Source organism: Oncorhynchus kisutch, unplaced genomic scaffold (assembly GCF_002021735.2).
Source record: "Oncorhynchus kisutch isolate 150728-3 unplaced genomic scaffold, Okis_V2 scaffold2241, whole genome shotgun sequence".
Taxonomy (NCBI): domain Eukaryota; kingdom Metazoa; phylum Chordata; class Actinopteri; order Salmoniformes; family Salmonidae; genus Oncorhynchus; species Oncorhynchus kisutch.
In genome coordinates, this window is record NW_022264186.1 from 180,001 (window position 1) to 201,298 (window position 21,298).

Below are 21,298 nucleotides of genomic sequence, written 5' to 3' on the forward strand. Positions count from 1 at the left end.
GACAGAGGGACCCTATATAAGACACTAACCTAGAGAACAGAGGGACCCTATATAGACACTAACCTGGAGGACAGAGGGACCCTATATAGACACTAACCTGGAGGACAGAGGGACCCTATATAGACACTAACCTAGAGAACAGAGGGACCCTATATAGACACTAACCTAGAGAACAGAGGGACCCTATATAAGACACTAACCTAGAGAACAGAGGGACCCTATATAGACACTAACCTAGAGAACAGAGGGACCCTATATAAGACACTAACCTAGAGAACAGAGGGACCCTATATAGACACTAACCTAGAGGACAGAGGGACCCTATATAAGACACTAACCTAGAGAACAGAGGGACCCTATATAGACACTAACCTGGAGGACAGAGGGACCCTATATAGACACTAACCTGGAGGACAGAGGGACCCTATATAAGACACTAACCTGGAGGACAGAGGGACCCTATATAGACACTAACCCGGAGGACAGAGGGACCCTATATAAGACACTAACCTGGAGGACAATGGGGGATGGTTGTAACATTGTCTGGGAGGTTAATCACATTGAGGGGGAAAGAAACAGATTGAGTCAAATCATTTTATTTTCAAGAGTGGAATCCAATCAGAGCCGACCAGGAACACGACCCAGATAGATTATAGAGCATCAGCCTCCCATCTTCTCAGATGGACTGAAGGAGAGATTCAACACATCACAGTGTTGACGGGCTGATGGAAATAGAAGCCTGTGATCCCATCAGACAATCAGCCGTTTGTTTACTGACAGCGATCGTGTTGCCTGGCAACCAACCAGGCCATCTAGGAAAACAGACTGCGTCACAAATGGCAACCTATTCCCTTAACATGGGGACCCTGGTCTAAAGTAGTGCACTATATAGGGAACAGAGCCCTATGGTCCTGGTCTAAAGTAGTGCACTATATAGGGAACAGAGCCCTATGGTCTTGGTCTAAAGTAGTGCAATATATAGGGAACAGAGCCCTATGGTCCTGGTCTAAAGTAGTGCACTATATAGGGAACAGAGCCCTATGGTCCTGGTCTAAAGTAGTGCACTATATAGGGAACAGAGCCCCATGGTCCTGGTCTAAAGTAGTGCACTATATAGGCACTACGGTGTCATTTGGGACGCAGAAGATGTGTCCATAGAAAGCCCTCAGCAGTAGAGAGAGAATAGATTCAGAGCAGCTGTACTGTGACAGCCCTCTGACCTCCTTCTCCACTGAGATAACCACTGACATCACACCACTTACACACCACTTACACACCACTTACAAACCACCTTACTGGAGCTGGGAAATGACCAAACACAGGTGGAAATCAGTAAATGTGTGTGTGTGTGTGTCCCTATGTGTGTGTGTGTGTGTGTGTGTGTGTGTGTCCCTAAGTATGTGTGTGTGTGTCCCTACGTGTGTGTGTGTGTGTGTGTGTGTGTGTGTCCCTATGTGTGTGTGTGTGTGTCCCTATGTGTGTGTATGTGTGTGTGTGTGCGTGTGTGTCCCTACGTGTGTGTGCGTGTGTGTCCCTACGTGTGTGTGTGTGTCCCTACATGTGTGTCCGTGTCCCTACAGGTGTGTGTGTCCCTACATGTGTGTGTGTGTCCCTATGTGTGTGTATGTGTGTGTGTGTGCGTGTGTGTCCCTACGTGTGTGTGCGTGTGTGTCCCTACGTGTGTGTGTGTGTGTGTCCCTATGTGTGTGTGTGTGTCCCTACAGGTGTGTGTGTGTGTGTGTATCTTCTGGTCTGTGTGTTTGTCCTCCTACCTTGGCCCAGTCCAGCTCAGCCTCTAGATCACTGGGCATCCCCTCCACAGCCGACCTCCTAGTCAGCTCAGCGTCTGTAGCAGCTAGCCACTCTGTCAGGCTGTTCAACTCCTTACGCAGTTTCCTGGACAACTTCAGACTCTTCTCTAGTTCCTGTTTTCCCTCCGTCACCTGACAGACACAAACACACATCTCACAGATACCTGTCATTCACTTCTAATGTAATCAACTTCATCTAATCAATCACTCTGAATTCAATTCAATTCTTTTACATTCAAATAAACTTGATTTATTCCCCGACTTAAAAATGACCCAACCCCAAAACAAAACTAATACACACCAAACTACATCTCCCAGAATCCTTTGTGACCAGTTAAACCAATCATTGGCTCTGTATGAGAGGCAGTGGATTTAGGTTGAGGCGTGCTATTGGCTGACACTGACCTGCAGGCCCAGTTGATTATAGAGCAGCTTGAGGGCAGTGAGTCTGTCGTCCAGCTCTTTAGGCTTCTCCGTCTGCTGTCTCTGAACGATCTGTCTTCCGCTCTTTATCACAGTCTCTATCTCCAACTTCACCTCACTCAGACTCTTATACAACTTCTGTATAGGAGGAAAGGAGAGGCGGAGGAGAGGGAGGAGGGATGGGAGTAAGGAGAGCGATGGAAGGAGGAGAGAGCGTGAGAGAGAGGGGAGGAGGAGAGAGAGAGGGAAAGAGGAGAGAGAGAGAGGGCGGAGGGATGGGAGTAAGGAGAGCGATGGAAGGAGGAGAGAGCGAGTGAGAGGGAAGAGGAGAGAGAGAGGGGAAAGAGGAGAGAGAGTGGGAAAGAGGAGAGAGAGTGGAGGAGAGAGGGGAAGAGAGAGAGAGGGAAAAAGGAGAGCGAGAGAGAGAGAGAGAGAGGGAAAGAGGAGAGAGAGAGAGAGAGAGAGAGGGGAGGAGAGAGAGAGAGGGAAAAAGGAGAGCGAGAGATAGAGAGGGAAGGAGGAGAGAGAGAGAGAGAGAGAAGGAGGAGAGAGAGAGAGGGAAGGAGGAGAGAGAGAGAGAGAGGGAAGGAGGAGAGAGAGAGGGAAGGAGGAGAGAGACAGAGGGAAGGAGGAGAGAGAGAGAGGAAGGAGGAGAGAGAGAGGGAAGGAGGAGAGAGAGAGAGGGAAGGAGGAGAGAGACAAGGGAAGGAAGAGAGAGAGAGAGGGAAGGAGGAGAGAGACAGAGGGAAGGAGGAGAGAGAGAGAGAGAGGGAAAAAGGAGAGCGAGAGATAGAGAGGGAAGGAGGAGAGAGAGAGAGAGAGGGAAGGAGGAGAGAGAGAGAGAGGGAAAAAGGAGAGCGAGAGATAGAGAGGGAAGGAGGAGAGAGAGAGGAGAGAGGGAAGGAGGAGAGAGAGGGAGAGAGAGGGAAGGAGGAGAGAGAGAGAGAGAGAGAAGGAGGGAAGGAGGAGAGAGAGAGAGGGAAGGAGGAGAGAGACAGGGAGAGGGAAGGAGGAGAGAGAGAGAGAGAGAGAGGGAAGGAGGAGAGAGAGAGGGAAGGAGGAGAGAGGGAAGGAGGGATGAGAGACAGGGAGGAGGGAAGGAGGAGAGGAGAGAGGAGGGAGGAGGAGAGGAGAGAGGGAAGGAGGAGAGGAGAGGGGAAGGAGGAGAGAGAGAGGGAAGGAGGAGAGAGAGAGAGGGAAGGAGGAGAGAGAGAGGGAAGGAGGAGAGGGAGAGAGGGAAGGAGGGAGAGAGAGAGGAGAGAGAGAGGCACACTGTTAATAACACTATATTAAATCAGTCATGCACAGTTCATCGATCAATAAAGGAGACTCCGCTGTAAAGAAACAACTCATATGAAAACAACATGATTTCAACTGTAATGAAATGTTTGGGGACCGTCGAAGAACCTGTTTTCTAAGACTGTAATGTTTGGGGGCCGTCGAAGTACCTGTTTTCTAAGACTGTAATGTTTGGGACCGTCGAAGAACCCCGTTTGGACCGTTGTTTTCTAAGACTGTAATGTTTGGGGACCGTCGAAGAACCTGTTTGGACCCTGTTTTCTAAGACTGTAAACAATCCATAGAAGACAACAACTAGAATGTGAATCTGTGAGGCTAGAAAATCTGAAACGAGCCCGTCCCCAGCAGGACTAGCAGGACTAGCAGGTACTAGCAGGACTAGCAGGTACCAGCAGGACTAGCAGGACTAGCAGGTACTAGCAGGACTAGCAGGTACCAGCAGGACTAGCAGGACTAGCAGGATGAGCAGGAACTAGCAGGTAGCAGCAGGACTAGCAGCAGGAACTAGCAGGTACTAGCAGGACTAGCAGGTACCAGCAGGACTAGCAGGAACTAGCAGGTACAGCAGACCTGGCAGGACTAGCAGGATAAGCAGGAACTAGCAGGTAGCAGCAGGACTAGCAGGAACTAGCAGGTACCAGCAGGACGAGCAGGAACTAGCAGGTACCAGCAGGACTAGCAGGAACTAGCAGGTACCAGCAGGACGAGCAGGAACTAGCAGGTACCAGCAGGACGAGCAGGAACTAGCAGGTACCAGCAGGACTAGCAGGAACTAGCAGGTACCAGCAGGACTAGCAGGTACTAGCAGGAACTAGCAGGTACCAGCAGGATGAGCAGGAACTAGCAGGAACTAGCAGGTACCAGCAGGATGAGCAGGAACTAGCAGGTGACATCCCTACTCAGCAGGTGACATCACTACTCGGCAGGTGACATCACTACTCGGCAGGTGACATCACTACTCGGCAGGTGACATCACTACTCGGCAGGTGTTTTTCCCTGCAGTGTGTGATTGATTACTGATTGATTACCCACCATGCATTGTTCCAACTGTGACTGCACCACGTCCTGTTCCACGCTGCGTATGTCCAACACCCCCAGCTGTGCCTTCACATCCCAGAGAACCCTCTCACACTCTGAGAGGCGCAGGTCGAAGTTCGCAGGCTTCTGGAAGAGCCTGAACTTCACACACACCTCCTGGAGTTTCTTCTACAGGGGCAGAAGGTAGATTATATATATATATATGCAGAAGGTAGAGTATATATTATTATATATGCAGAAGGTAGAGTATATATTATTATATATGCAGAAGGTAGAGTATATATATATATATATGCAGAAGGTAGAGTATATATATATATATGCAGAAGGTAGAGTATATATATATATATATGCAGAAGGTAGAGTATATATATATATATATATGCAGAAGGTAGAGTATATATATATATATGCAGAAGGTAGAGTATATATTATTATATATGCAGAAGGTAGAGTATATATATATATATATGCAGAAGGTAGAGTATATATATATATATGCAGAAGGTAGAGTATATATATATATATATATGCAGAAGGTAGAGTATATATATATATATATGCAGAAGGTAGAGTATATATATATATATATGCAGAAGGTAGAGTATATATATATATGCAGAAGGTAGAGTATATATATATATATGCAGAAGGTAGAGTATATATATATATGCAGAAGGTAGAGTATATATATATATGCAGAAGGTAGAGTATATATATATATGCAGAAGGTAGAGTATATATATATATGCAGAAGGTAGAGTATATATATATATGCAGAATGTAGAGTATATATATATATGCAGAAGGTAGAGTATATATATATATATATGCAGAAGGTAGAGTATATATATATATATGCAGAATGTAGAGTATATATATATATGCAGAAGGTAGAGTATATATATATATATATGCAGAAGGTAGAGTATATATATATATGCAGAATGTAGAGTATATATATATATATGCAGAAGGTAGAGTATATATATATATGCAGAAGGTAGAGTATATATATATATATATATATGCAGAAGGTAGAGTATGTATATATATATATGCAGAAGGTAGAGTATATATATATATATATATGCAGAAGGTAGAGTATATATATATATGCAGAAGGTAGAGTATATATATATATATATGCAGAAGGTAGAGTATATATATATATGCAGAAGGTAGAGTATATATATATATATATGCAGAAGGTAGAGTATATATATATATGCAGAAGGTAGAGTATATATATATATATGCAGAAGGTAGAGTATATATATATATGCAGAAGGTAGAGTATATATATATATATATGCAGAAGGTAGAGTATATATATATATATATATGCAGAAGGTAGAGTATATATATATATGCAGAAGGTAGAGTATATATATATATGCAGAAGGTAGAGTATATATATATATATGCAGAAGGTAGAGTATATATATATATATGCAGAAGGTAGAGTATATATATATATATGCAGAAGGTAGAGTATATATATATATGCAGAAGGTAGAGTATATATATATATGCAGAAGGTAGAGTATATATATATATATATGCAGAATGTAGAGTATATATATATATATATGCAGAATGTAGAGTATATATATATATGCAGAAGGTAGAGTATATATATATATATGCAGAAGGTAGAGTATATATATATATGCAGAAGGTAGAGTATATATATATATATGCAGAAGGTAGACTATATATATATATATATATGCAGAAGGTAGAGTATATATATATATGCAGAAGGTAGAGTATATATATATATATATATATGCAGAAGGTAGAGTATATATATATATGCAGAAGGTAGAGTATATATATATATGCAGAAGGTAGAGTATATATATATATATGCAGAAGGTAGAGTATATATATATGCAGAAGGTAGAGTATATATATATATATGCAGAAGGTAGAGTATATATATATATGCAGAAGGTAGAGTATATATATATATGCAGAAGGTAGAGTATATATATATATATGCAGAAGGTAGAGTATATATATATATGCAGAAGGTAGAGTATATATATATATATGCAGAAGGTAGAGTATATATATATATATATGCAGAAGGTAGAGTATATATATATATATGCAGAAGGTAGAGTATATATATATATATATATGCAGAAGGTAGAGTATATATATATATGCAGAAGGTAGAGTATATATATATATATGCAGAAGGTAGAGTATATATATATATATATGCAGAAGGTAGAGTATATATATATATGCAGAAGGTAGAGTATATATATATATGCAGAAGGTAGAGTATATATATATATATGCAGAAGGTAGAGTATATATATATATATGCAGAAGGTAGAGTATATATATATATATGCAGAAGGTAGAGTATATATATATATATATATATGCAGAAGGTAGAGTATATATATATATATGCAGAAGGTAGAGTATATATATATATGCAGAAGGTAGAGTATATATATATATGCAGAAGGTAGAGTATATATATATATATGCAGAAGGTAGAGTATATATATATATGCAGAAGGTAGAGTATATATATATATATATGCAGAAGGTAGAGTATATATATATATGCAGAAGGTAGAGTATATATATATATATGCAGAAGGTAGAGTATATATATATATGCAGAAGGTAGAGTATATATATATATATATGCAGAAGGTAGAGTATATATATATATGCAGAAGGTAGAGTATATATATATATGCAGAAGGTAGAGTATGTATATATATATGCAGAAGGTAGAGTATATATATATATATGCAGAAGGTAGAGTATATATATATATATGCAGAAGGTAGAGTATATATATATATGCAGAAGGTAGAGTATATATATATATATATATATATATGCAGAAGGTAGAGTATATATATATATGCAGAAGGTAGAGTATATATATATATATATGCAGAAGGTAGAGTATATATATATATCAGAAGGTAGAGTATATATATATATGCAGAATGGTAGAGTATATATATATATGCAGAAGGTAGAGTATATATATATATATGCAGAAGGTAGAGTATATATATATATGCAGAAGGTAGAGTATATATATATATGCAGAAGGTAGAGTATATATATATATGCAGAATGTAGAGTATATATATATATATATGCAGAAGGTAGAGTATATATATATATATATGCAGAAGGTAGAGTATATATATATATAATGCAGAATGTAGAGTATATATATATATATATGCAGAAGGTAGAGTATATATATATATGCAGAAGGTAGAGTAATATATATATATGCAGAATGTAGAGTATATATATATATGCAGAAGGTAGAGTATATATATATATATGCAGAAATGTAGAGTATATATATGCAGAAGGTAGAGTATATATATATATAGCAGAATGTAGAGTAGATATATATATATGCAGAAGGTAGAGTATATATATATAATATGCAGAATGTAGAGTATATATATGCAGAAGGTAGAGTATATATATATATATATGCAGAATGTAGAGTATATATATATATATATGCAGAATGTAGAGTATATATATATATGCAGAAGGTAGAGTATATATATATATGCAGAAGGTAGAGTATATATATATATATATGCAGAATGTAGAGTATATATATATATGCAGAAGGTAGAGTAATATATATATATATGCAGAATGTAGAGTATATATATATATGCAGAAGGTAGAGTATATATATATATATATGCAGAAGGTAGAGTATATATATATATATATGCAGAAGGTAGAGTATATATATATATATATGCAGAAGGTAGAGTATATATATATATATATGCAGAAGGTAGAGTATATATTATATATATATATATATATGCCTTTGTCTGATATCGACAAGTCTAAAAACGTGACACTATGGATTTATTTGTGGACTGTGTGAAGATGCTAAGGTGTGTGTCTGTGTGTGTCTGTGTGTGTGTGAGAGTGTGAGTGAGTGTGTGTGAGAGTGGTACCAGCAGGACTAGAGTGTGTGTGAGAGTGAGTGTGTGTGAGAGTGTGTGTGTGAGAGAGAGAGAGAGAGAGAGCGGAGGAGAGAGAGAGAGAGTGTGTGTGTGTATGTCTGTCTGTGTGTGTGTGTGTGTGTGTTACCTGTATCAGGTGGATCTGGGCTGCTACTCTCTCTGACTGGTCTCTCTCTGTATTCTTCTTCTTCATGTCTGCCAGAGTCGCCTCGTGACCATTCAGCTCTGTCTGGATCTTCTGTTTAAACAAAACACAGACAATCAGAACACACACACACACACACTCATTCCCATGCACCTCCATCCCTCTACCACATGGGGGAGGACAGCCTCAAGGTTTGAGGAGAATTAAAGAGGGAAAATAAAACCGATAGAAACTCCACCAGTCTCATCTATTCTCTGCTCTGTCCCCTGTGTTTACTCTGTCCCCTGTGTTCTACTCTGTCCCCTGTGTTCTACTCTGTCCCCTGTGTTCTGCCCTGTCCCCTGTGTTCTACTCTGTCCCCTGTGTTCTGCTCTGTCCCCTGTGTTCTGCTCTGTCCCCTGTGTTCTACTCTGTCCCCTGTGTTCTACTCTGTCCCCTGTGTTCTACTCTATCCCCTGTGTTCTACTCTGTCCCCTGTGTTCTACTCTATCCCCTGTGTTCTACTCTGTCCCCTGTGTTCTACTCTGTCCCCTGTGTTCTACTCTGTCCCCTGTGTTATGCTCTGTCCCCTGTGTTCTACTCTGTCCCCTGTGTTTACTCTGTCCCCTGTGTTCTACTCTGTCCCCTGTGTTCTGCTCTGTCCCCTGTGTTCTACTCTGTCCCCTGTGTTCTGCTCTGTCCCCTGTGTTCTGCTCTGTCCCCTGTGTTCTACTCTGTCCCCTGTGTTCTACTCTGTCCCCTGTGTTCTGCTCTGTCCCCTGTGTTCTGCTCTGTCCCCTGTGTTCTACTCTCCCCTGTGTTCTGCTCTGTCCCCTGTGTTCTGCTCTGTCCCCTGTGTTCTGCTCTGTCCCTGTGTTCTGCTCTGTCCCCTGTGCTCTGCTCTGGCCCCTGTGTTCTGCTCTGGCCCCTGTGTTCTGCTCTGGCCCCTGTGTTCTGCTCTGGCCCCTGTGTTCTACTCTCCCCTGTGTCCTACTCTGTCCCCTGTGTTCTGGTCTGTCCCCTGTGTTCTGATCTGTCCCCTGTGTTCTGATCTGTCCCCTGTGTTCTGATCTGTCCCCTGTGTTCTGCTCAGCCTGTTTGGAGGTTCAGCTCTCTGGCATGTGTGTTTCAGTGTGTGTGGTGAAGGGATAAAAGGACCCTGGGAGAAACATCTCCACAGTCTGAATTAGACTTGGAGCTGGAGAAACATCAGTCTGAATTAGACTTGGAGCTGGAGAAACATCAGTCTGAATTAGACTTGGAGCTGGAGAAACATCAGTCTGAATTAGACTTGGAGCTGGAGAAACATCAGTCTGAATTAGGCTTGGAGCTGGAGAAACATCAGTCTGAATTAGACTTGGAGCTGGAGAAACATCAGTCTGAAGGAGCTGGACAGTAAACCGGTTTCAATAAAGGAGATCACACACACACACACACACCCACCCACACCCACCCACACCCACACCCACACACACACACACACACACACACACACACACACACACACACACTCCTCCAACAACCACCCTCTCTCCACAAACACCCTCCCAATCCCCCCTAACCTGTGCCTCCTGTGGTATCTGTGCTGCGTCGATGTGATCAGCGATGTAGGCAGACAGGTGGCGGTCGGTGGCGTCCAGAGAGTCATTGATGAGACGCAGCGTCTTGTCATTCTCCTGGGCCCACTGCACACTCCTCTCCAGCTGCTGCTGCCGTCGAACCGCCTGAGAAACACACAGAGACACACAGAGACACACAGAGACACAGAGAAAAACAGAGACACACAGAGACACACAGAGAAAAACAGAGACACACAGAGACACACAGAGACACACAGAGAAAAACAGAGACACACAGAGACACACAGAGACACAGAGAAAAACAGAGACACACAGAGACACACAGAGACACACAGAGACACACAGAGACACACAGAGACACACAGAGACACACAGAGACACACAGAGAAAAACAGAGACACAGTTAGTAAAAAAACACAAGTTAAAGCTAAATTTAAGAGCAAAACAGGCAAACACACACACACACACACACACACACACACACACACACACACACACACACACCCTCTTGAAGGTTGGACTCATCAAACCAGGTCTGAAGGAGATGTAAACACACGTTGCTCCTCTCCTCTCCTCGGTTGGGTTTAACTAACGGAAACCTTTCACTGCTTGTGCTTCACACTGATGATGTCATCATTATCCCTCTCTGTGTGTGTGTGTGTGTGCAGGTGAGTCTCTCTAATCCCAGGGGCTAACAGTCTATGTATAGTCCACTGATCCACACTAAACTACTACCTACCATCACTAATAAACTACTAACACTACCTATCAACCACCACTAATAAACTACTACCTACCACCACTAATATACTACTACCTACCATCAATAATAAACTACTACCTACCACCACTAATAAACTACTACCTACCACCACTAATAAACTACTACCTACCACCACTAATAAACTACTACCTACCACCACTAATAAACTACTACCTACCACCACTAATAAACTACTACCTACCACCACTAATAAACTACTACCTACCATCACTAATAAACTACTACCTACCACCACTAATATACTACTACCTAGCATCACTAATAAACTACTACCTACCACCACTAATAAACTACTACCTACCACCACTAATAAACTACTACCTACCACCACTAATAAACTACTACCTACCACCACTAATAAACTACTACCTACCATCACTAATAAACTACTACCTACCACCACTAATAAACTACCACCACTAATAAACTACTACCTACCACCACTAATAAACTACTACCTACCACCACTAATAAACTACTACCTACCACCACTAATAAACTACTACCTACCACCACTAATAAACTACTACCTACCATCACTAATAAACTACTACCTACCACCACTAATAAACTACTACCTACCATCACTAATAAACTACCACCTACCACCACTAATAAACTACTACCTACCACCACTAATAAACTACTACCTACCATCACTAATAAACTACTACCTATCACCACTAATAAACTACTACCTATCACCACTAATAAACTACTACCTACCACCACTAATAAACTACTACCTACCACCACTAATAAACTACTACCTACCACCACTAATAAACTACTACCTACCACCACTAATATACTACTACCTACCACCACTAATAAACTACCACCTACCACCACTAATAAACTACTACCTACCACCGCTAATAAACTACTACCTACCACCGCTAATAAACTACTACCTACCACCACTAATAAACTACTACCTACCACCACTAATAAACGACTACCTACCACCGCTAATAAACTACTACCTACCACCACTAATAAACTACCACCACTAATAAACTACTACCTACCACCACTAATAAACTACTACCTACCACCACTAATAAACTACCACCACTAATAAACTACTACCTACCACCACTAATAAACTACTACCTACCACCACTAATAAACTACTACCTACCACCACTAATAAACTACTACCTACCACCACTAATAAACTACTACCTACCATCACTAATAAACTACTACCTACCATCACTAATAAACTACTACCTACCACCACTAATAAACTACTACCTACCACCCCTAATAAACTACTACCTACCACCCCTAATAAACTACTACCTACCATCACTAATAAACTACTACCTACCACCACTAATAAACTACTACCTACCACCACTAATAAACTACTATCTACCACCCCTAATAAACTACTACCTACCATCACTAATAAACTACTACCTACCATCACTAATAAACTACTACCTACCACCTGTCACGCCTTGGTCATAGTGTTTTGTGTTTTCGTTATATATTTTGGTCAGGCCAGGGTGTGACATGGGTTTATGTGTTTGGTTTCGTATTGGGGTTTTATAGGATTTGGGATTGCTATGATTAGGGGTGTGTCTAGTTAGGCTTGGCTGCCTGAGGCGGTTCTCAATCTGGAGTCAGGTGATTCTCGTTGCCTCTGATTGGGAACCGTATTTAGGTAGCCTGAGTTTCACTTCAATTGTTCCTGTCTCTGTGTAGTTTCACCAGATAGGCTGTAATAGTTTCACGTTCCGTTTGTTGTTTTTGTATTTATAAGTTATTTCATGTATCGTCACTTTTTTTCATTAAAATCATGAGTAACCACTACGCTGCATTTCGGTCCGACTCTCTTTCGACAAACGAAGAACGCCGTTACACCACCCCTAATAAACTACTACCTACCACTACTAATAAACTACTACCTACCATCACAGGTAAACTACTACTACAAGGCAGTACAGTAAGGTATTACAGTACAGTATAGTGTAGTTATTGGGCCTAGTTATGGCAGCACAGTAAGGCACTACAGTATAGTGTAGTTATTGGGCCTAGTTAAGGTAGCACAGTAAGGCATTGTGTAGTTATTGGGCCTAGTTAAGGCAGCACAGTAAGGCATTACAGTATAGTGTAGTTATTGGGCCTAGTTAAGGCAGCACAGTAATGCATTACAGTATAGTGTAGTTATTGGGCCTAGTTAAGGCAGCACAGTAAGGTATTGTGTAGTTATTGGGCCTAGTTAAGGCAGCACAGTAAGGTAATACAGTATAGTGTAGTTATTGGGCCTAGTTAAGGCAGTACAGTAAGGTATAACAGTATAGTGTAGTTATTGGGCCTAGTTAAGGTAGCACAGTAAGATATTGTGTAGTTATTGGGCCTAGTTAAGGTAGCACAGTAAGGTATTGTGTAGTTATTGGGCCTAGTTAAGGTAGCACAGTAAGGCATTGTGTAGTTATTGGCCTAGTTAAGGCAGCACAGTAAGGCATTACAGTGTAGTGTAGTTATTGGGCCTAGTTAAGGCAGCACTGTAAGGCATTACAGTATCGTGTAGTTATTGGGCCTAGTTAAGGTAGCACAGTAAGGCATTGTGTAGTTATTGGCCTAGTTAAGGCAGCACAGTAAGGCATTACAGTATAGTGTAGTTATTGGGCCTAGTTAAGGCAGCACAGTAAGGCATTACAGTATAGTGTAGTTATTGGGCCTAGTTAAGGCAGCACAGTAAGGTATTACAGTATAGTGTAGTTATTGGGCCTAGTTAAGGCAGCACAGTAAGGTATTACAGTATAGTGTAGTTATTGGGCCTTAGATACACGGTAGCACAGTAAGGCATTGTGTAGTTATTGGGCCTAGTTAAGGCAGCACAGTAAGGTATTACAGTACAGTATAGTGTAGTTATTGGGCCTAGTTAAGGCAGCACAGTAAGGCATTACAGTATAGTGTAGTTATTGGGCCTAGTTAAGGCAGCACAGTAAGGTATTACAGTATAGTGTAGTTATTGGGCCTAGTTAAGGCAGCACAGTAAGGCATTACAGTATAGTGTAGTTATTGGGCCTAGTTAAGGCAGCACAGTAAGGTATTACAGTATAGTGTAGTTATTGGGCCTAGTTAAGGCAGCACAGTAAGGCATTACAGTATAGTGTAGTTATTGGGCCTAGTTAAGGCAGCACAGTAAGGTATTACAGTATAGTGTGGTTATTGGGCCTAGTTAAGGCAGCACAGGAAGGTATTACAGTATAGTGTAGTTATTGGGCCTAGTTAAGGCAGCACAGTAAGGTATTACAGTACAGTATAGTATAGTTATTGGGCCTAGTTAAGGCAGCACAGTAAGGTATTACAGTATAGTGTAGTTATTGGGCCTGGTTAAGGCAGCACAGTAAGGTATTACAGTATAGTGTGGTTATTGGGCCTAGTTAAGGCAGCACAGTAAGGCATTGTGTAGTTATTGGGCCTAGTTAAGGCAGCACAGTAAGGTATTACAGTACAGTATAGTATAGTTATTGGGCCTAGTTAAGGCAGCACAGTAAGGTATTACAGTATAGTGTAGTTATTGGGCCTGGTTAAGGCAGCACAGTAAGGCATTACAGTATAGTGTAGTTATTGGGCCTAGTTAAGGCAGCACAGTAAGGCATTACAGTATAGTGTAGTTATTAGGCCTAGTTAAGGCAGCACAGTAAGGTATTACAGTATAGTGTAGTTATTGGGCCTTAGATACACGGTAGCACAGTAAGGCATTGTGTAGTTATTGGGCCTAGTTAAGGCAGCACAGTAAGGTATTACAGTACAGTATAGTGTAGTTATTGGGCCTAGTTAAGGCAGCACAGTAAGGCATTACAGTATAGTGTAGTTATTGGGCCTAGTTAAGGCAGCACAGTAAGGTATTACAGTATAGTGTAGTTATTGGGCCTAGTTAAGGCAGCACAGTAAGGTATTACAGTATAGTGTAGTTATTGGGCCTAGTTAAGGCAGCACAGTAAGGCATTACAGTATAGTGTAGTTATTGGGCCTAGTTAAGGCAGCACAGTAAGGTATTACAGTATAGTGTAGTTATTGGGCCTAGTTAAGGCAGCACAGGAAGGTATTACAGTATAGTGTAGTTATTGGGCCTAGTTAAGGCAGCACAGTAAGGTATTACAGTATAGTGTAGTTATTGGGCCTAGTTAAGGCAGCACAGGAAAGTATTACAGTATAGTGTAGTTATTGGGCCTAGTTAAGGCAGCACAGTAAGGTGCAGGGCAGAACAAGACAAATGAATCAGTTACAGAGTTTCAAACAAATGCATTTCCAGAGCCATATTTACTACCTCTCTCTGTCTCTGTCTCAGGTCTGGGGTCAATTCATTTTACAATTCAGCCAGTTAAGGAGATGAGGTGATCCCAACACTGCTCTTTATCTGACTCTAAGACTGTCTGTCTATCTGTCTGTCTGTCTGTCTGTCTGTCTGTCTGTCTGTCTGTCTGTCTGTCTGTCTGTCTGTCTGTCTGTCTGTCTGTCTGTCTGTCTGTCTGTCTGTCTGTCTGTCTGTCTGTCTGTCTGTCTGTCTGTCTGTCTGTCTGTCTGTCTGTCTGTCTGTCTGTCTGTCTGTCTGTCTGTCTGTCTGTCTGTCTGTCTGTCTGCCTGCCTGCCTGCCTGCCTGCCTGCCTGCCTGCCTGCCTGCCTGCCTGCCTGCCTCGGTCTGCCTGTCTATCTATCTGCTAGACTGCCTGTCTGTCGGTCTGCCGTGCTGCCAGTCTGTCTGCCCGTCTGTCTGCCCGTCTGCCCCTCTGTCTGTCTTTCTTTCCTTCTCTGTCACCATCATACTCACAAACACTCGAGTGCCATGTGACAGTTCCACTACCTCTTCTCCTTTATTGATCACAACTATACAGGAAGAGGATTCTCCTTTATTGATCACAACTATACAGGAAGAGGATTCTCCTTTATTGATCACAACTATACAGGAAGAGGATTCTCCTTTATTGATCACAACTATACAGGAAGAGGATTCTCCTTTATTGATCACAACTATACAGGAAGAGGATTCTCCTTTATTGATCACAACTATACAGGAAGAGGATTCTCCTTTATAGATCACAACTATACAGGAAGAGGATTCTCCTTTATAGATCACAACTATACAGGAAGAGGATTCTCCGAACTTCATGACCCCAGTAAGCGTCAGTCTACACAGACAGACTAACAGACACTGATACTGACACACTGATACTGGCTCAATGGAGAAAGGCTTAAGAGCTATGCATTAATCAGTTCTTTCATAGAGGATCACATGACTGCAGAATGAATACAGGGATTGTCATAGCCTTATTGTGTTGTGTATGTGAGTGCTTATGACTAATGTCAGTGTGTAAGAATCTGACAGAGAAGTAGGTCTTTATCTCAGATGTCAGCCAGGCCTATATCTCTATCCCTCCTCACCCTCTCTTTACAGATGTGGGGTCTTCATTTGAGCCAGTTTGCTACAGCAGGAAAATAATCCTGCAGCAACAGGAAATGTGAATTATTTTGTGGATAATAATTAACGGTCATTTTTTTGTAGGGGTTAATACCTTTAGTGTTAGGGCAAATCAAGTCTCACATTTTAGAGTGGAAATTACACACTTCAGAAGCCTTTTTAAACCTTGAATACACTACATGCTTATATTTTCTACTGTGCAGGAAAATTCTCAGCAACAAAAGAGTGATCGAATTAAGATCCTACATCTGTATGTGTGTATGTTTAACACAGAGAAGACCTCACCCTCTGCATGAGTTCATCCCAGCGTGTGTTGAAGGCCTCAGCCTCTCTGTATGTGTGTATGTTTAACACAGAGAAGACATCACCCTCTGCATGAGTTCATCCCAGCGTGTGTTGAAGGCCTCAGCCTCTCTGTATGTGTGTATGTTTAACACAGAGAAGACCTCACCCTCTGCATGAGTTCATCCCAGCGTGTGTTGAAGGCCTCAGCCTCTCTGTATGTGTGTATGTTTAACACAGAGAAGACCTCACCCTCTGCATGAGTTCATCCCAGCGTGTGTTGAAGGCCTCAGCCTCTCTGTATGTGTGTATGTTTAACACAGAGAAGACCTCACCCTCTGCATGAGTTCATCCCAGCGTGTGTTGAAGGCCTCTAGTTTGTGCTGGATCAGTTGATCCAGAACTCCTCCGTCCATCAGGGTCTGAGACAGCTCTCTGATCTGGTTCCTCCCATCTTCAGGGTGACGCAGCAATGTGTCCAGGGCCTGGACACACACACACACACACACACACACACACACACACACACACACACACACACACACACACACACACACACACACACACACACACACACACACACACACTTTAGTTTTTATTTTAGGCCAATCAGTGTCCAGTATATTCACCCCTCCTCTGTCTGGGCCATACCTGGTATCACTAATACAGAGATAGATATGACTGACTCTGGGCCGTACCTGGTATCACTAATACAGAGATAGATATGACTGACTCTGGGCCGTACCTGGTATCACTAATACAGAGATAGATATGACTGACTCTGGGCCGTACCTGGTATCACTAATACAGAGATAGATATGACTGACTCTGGGCCGTACCTGGTATCACTAATACAGAGATAGATATGACTGACTCTGGGCCGTACCTGGTATCACTAATACAGAGATAGATATGACTGACTCTGGGCCGTACCTGGTATCACTAATACAGAGATAGATATGACTGACTCTGGGCCGTACCTGGTATCACTAATACAGAGATAGATATGACTGACTCTGGGCCGTACCTGGTATCACTAATACAGAGATAGATATGACTGACTCTGGGCCGTACCTGGTATCACTAATACAGAGATAGATATGACTGACTCTGGGCCGTACCTGGTATCACTAATACATAGATAGATATGACTGACTCTGGGCCGTACCTGGTATCACTAATACAGAGATAGATATGACTGACTCTGGGCCGTACCTGGTATCACTAATACAGAGATAGATATGACTGACTCTGGGCCGTACCTGGTATCACTAATACAGAGATAGATATGACTGACTCTGGGCCGTACCTGGTATCACTAATACAGAGATAGATATGACTGACTCTGGGCCGTACCTGGTATCACTAATACAGAGATAGATATGACTGACTCTGGGCCGTACCTGGTATCACTAATACAGAGATAGATATGACTGACTCTGGGCCGTACCTGGTATCACTAATACATAGATAGATATGACTGACTCTGGGCCGTACCTGGTATCACTAATACAGAGATAGATATGACTGACTCTGGGCCGTACCTGGTATCACTAATACAGAGATAGATATGACTGACTCTGGGCCGTACCTGGTATCACTAAGACAGAGATAGATATTACTGACTCTGGGCCGTACCTGGTATCACTAAGACAGAGATAGATATTACTGACTCTGGGCCGTACCTGGTATCACTAAGACAGAGATAGATATGACTGACTCTGGGCCGTACCTGGTATCACTAATACAGAGATAGATATGACTGACTCTGGGCCGTACCTGGTATCATTAATACAGAGATAGATATGACTGACTCTGGGCCGTACCTGGTATCACTAAGACAGAGATAGATATGACTGACTCTGGGCCGTACCTGGTATCACTAATACAGAGATAGATATGACTGACTCAGGACAAATCTTGGGGAAAACAGTTGTTCCTCTTTCGGGTTTTGACATGAACCATGACCATGTAGCTGCTGCCATTATTGGTCAATAGCTGCTGAAGGCTGATGAATGGAGTCCCCCAGGAACGACATAACGACAGAGAGAGTGTGGTGAACCCCTAGGAGAGGGTCTGTAAGTGGTGAAAGGTCAAAGGTGCTCACATCAAGGGCCTCACAGAGCTCCTCTGCTCCCCCCGGGATGCTGTCTGTCTCGTCTAGCTTCTGCTCCAGCTGGTCCAGCCAGCCGTTCTCCTGCTCCAGGTAGGACAGCAGCTCACACCAACACGCCCACACCTCCTACAGCCCAGGGGTCAGAGAGAGAGAGAGAGGGTCAAACAGAAAGACAGAAAGGAGAGAGAGTGTGAGAGAGAAATGGTTTATGTGTGTGTGATAAGAGGGTGAAATGTGTCCTGTGAAAGTAGATGAAAACAGATAAGAGAGATACAAAGACTCATTGATATTCTGTTATGTTTCGTCTACAGATTGTACTATGTGTTTGTAATGCCAGGAACATTGATTTAGTGAGGTGAGAGCTCCACGAAGGGGAGGATTAGAGGGGTAAGAGGGAGTGAAGTGTGTGTGTGTGCCTGCCTGTGCTCATGCCTGCGTGTGTGTGCTGTTCTGTCCAGTATCTGTTCAGTATCTGTCCAGTATCTGTCTGGTATCTGTCTGGTATCTGTCTGGTATCTGTCCAGTATCTGTCTGGTATCTGTCCAGTATCTGTCTGGTCTCTGTCCAGTATCTGTCCAGTATCTGTCTGGTATCTGTCTGGTATCTGTCCAGTATTTGTCTGGTATCTGTCTGGTATCTGTCTGGTATCTGTCTGGTATCTGTCCAGTATCTGTCTGGTATCTGTCTGGTATCTGTCCCGTATCTGTCTGGTATCTGTCCAGTATCTGTCCGGTATCTGTCTGGTATCTGTCCAGTATCTGTCTGGTATCTGTCTGGTATCTGTCCAGTATCTGTCCGGTATCTGTCTGGTATCTGTCTGGTATCTGTCTGGTATCTGTCTGGTATCTGTCCAGTATCTGTCTGGTATCTGTCTGGTATCTGTCTGGTATCTGTCTGGTATCTGTCCAGTATCTGTCTGGTATCTGTCCAGTATCTGTCTGGTATCTGTCCAGTAGTTGTCTGGTATCTGTCCAGTATCTGTCCAGTAGTTGTCCAGTATCTGTCCAGTATCTCTCCAGTATCTGTCCAGTATTTGTCCAGTAGTTGTCTGGTATCTGTCCAGTATTTGTCCAGTATCTGTCCAGTATCTGTCCAGTAGTTGTCTGGTATCTGTCCAGTATCTGTCCAGTATCTGTCCAGTATCTCTCCAGTATCTGTCTGGTATTTGTCCAGTATTTGTCCAGTATCTGTCCAGTATTTGTCTGGTATCTGTCCAGTATTTGTCCAGTATCTGTCCAGTATTTGTCTGGTATCTGTCCAGTAGTTGTCTGGTATCTGTCCAGTATCTGTCCAGTAGTTGTCCAGCATCTGTCCAGTATCTGTCCGGGATCGTACCTCCAGGGTTTTACACTTGCCGTCCAGGCGGCTGCAGAGTCTCTGGTAGTTAGCGGTCAGCACGACCAACTCTGCCTTGAGGGCATCGTGGGCGGCCGGAGGGGCTTTGGAGATGAAACTGTTCACAGAGTCAGTCAGCAGCTTCACCTTCAGCTCTTTAGAGTGGACCTCCTCTTGACCCTTCTACAGAGAGAACAGAGAGATGTAGAGAGATTATTAAGAAAGAGGGGGAGAGAGGAGGAGGGAGGGAGGGAGAGACAGAAAGAGAGAAGAGGAGAGAGGAGGAGGGAGGAGGGAGGAGGAGGGAGGGAGAGACAGAAAGAGAGAAGAGGAGAGAGGAGGAGGGAGGAGGGAGGAGGAGGGAGGGAGAGACAGAAAGAGAGAAGAGGAGAGAGGAGGAGGGAGGAGGGAGGAGGAGGGAGGGAGAGACAGAAAGAGAGAAGAGGAGAGAGGAGGAGGGAGGAGGGAGGAGGAGGGAGGGAGAGACAGAAAGAGAGAAGAGGAGAGAGGAGGAGGGAGGAGGGAGGAGGGAGGGAGAGACAGAAAGAGAGAAGAGGAGAGAGGAGGAGGGAGGAGGGAGGGAGGGAGAGACAGAAAGAGAGAAGAGGAGAGAGGAGGAGGGAGGAGGGAGGGAGAGACAGATAGAGATGAAGAGGAGAGAGGAGGAGGGAGGAGGGAGGGAGGGAGAGACAGATAGAGATGAAGAGGAGAGAGGAGGAGGGAGGAGGGAAGGAGAGACAGATAGAGATGAAGAGGAGAGAGGAGGAGGGAGGAGGGAGGGAGAGACAGATAGAGAGAAGAGGAGAGAGGAGGAGGGAGGAGGGAGGGAGGGAGAGACAGAAAGAGAGAAGAGGAGAGAGGAGGAGGGAGGGAGAGACAGAAAGAGAGAAGAGGAGAGAGGAGGAGGGAGGAGGGAGGGAGGGAGAGACAGAAAGAGAGAAGAGGAGAGAGGAGGAGGGAGGAGGGAGGGAGGGAGGGAGAGACAGAAAGAGAGAAGAGGAGAGAGGAGGAGGGAGGAGGGAGGGAGAGACAGATAGAGATAGAGAGGAGGAGGGAGGAGGG

General features: G+C 43.1%; 1 protein-coding gene across 1 annotated transcript in view; it reads right to left on the minus strand.

Annotated features, from left to right (window-relative positions):
• The window catches only part of LOC109879947 (dystrophin), a 237,438-nt gene that overhangs the window by 115,241 nt on the left and 100,899 nt on the right, over positions 1–21,298 (minus strand). The window contains 8 exon segments of the mRNA XM_031819531.1: positions 1,773–1,943; positions 2,217–2,372; positions 4,566–4,739; positions 8,700–8,810; positions 10,259–10,420; positions 17,121–17,270; positions 18,893–19,027; positions 20,237–20,419. Of these exon segments, the coding sequence (XP_031675391.1) occupies positions 1,773–1,943; positions 2,217–2,372; positions 4,566–4,739; positions 8,700–8,810; positions 10,259–10,420; positions 17,121–17,270; positions 18,893–19,027; positions 20,237–20,419 (1,242 nt within the window).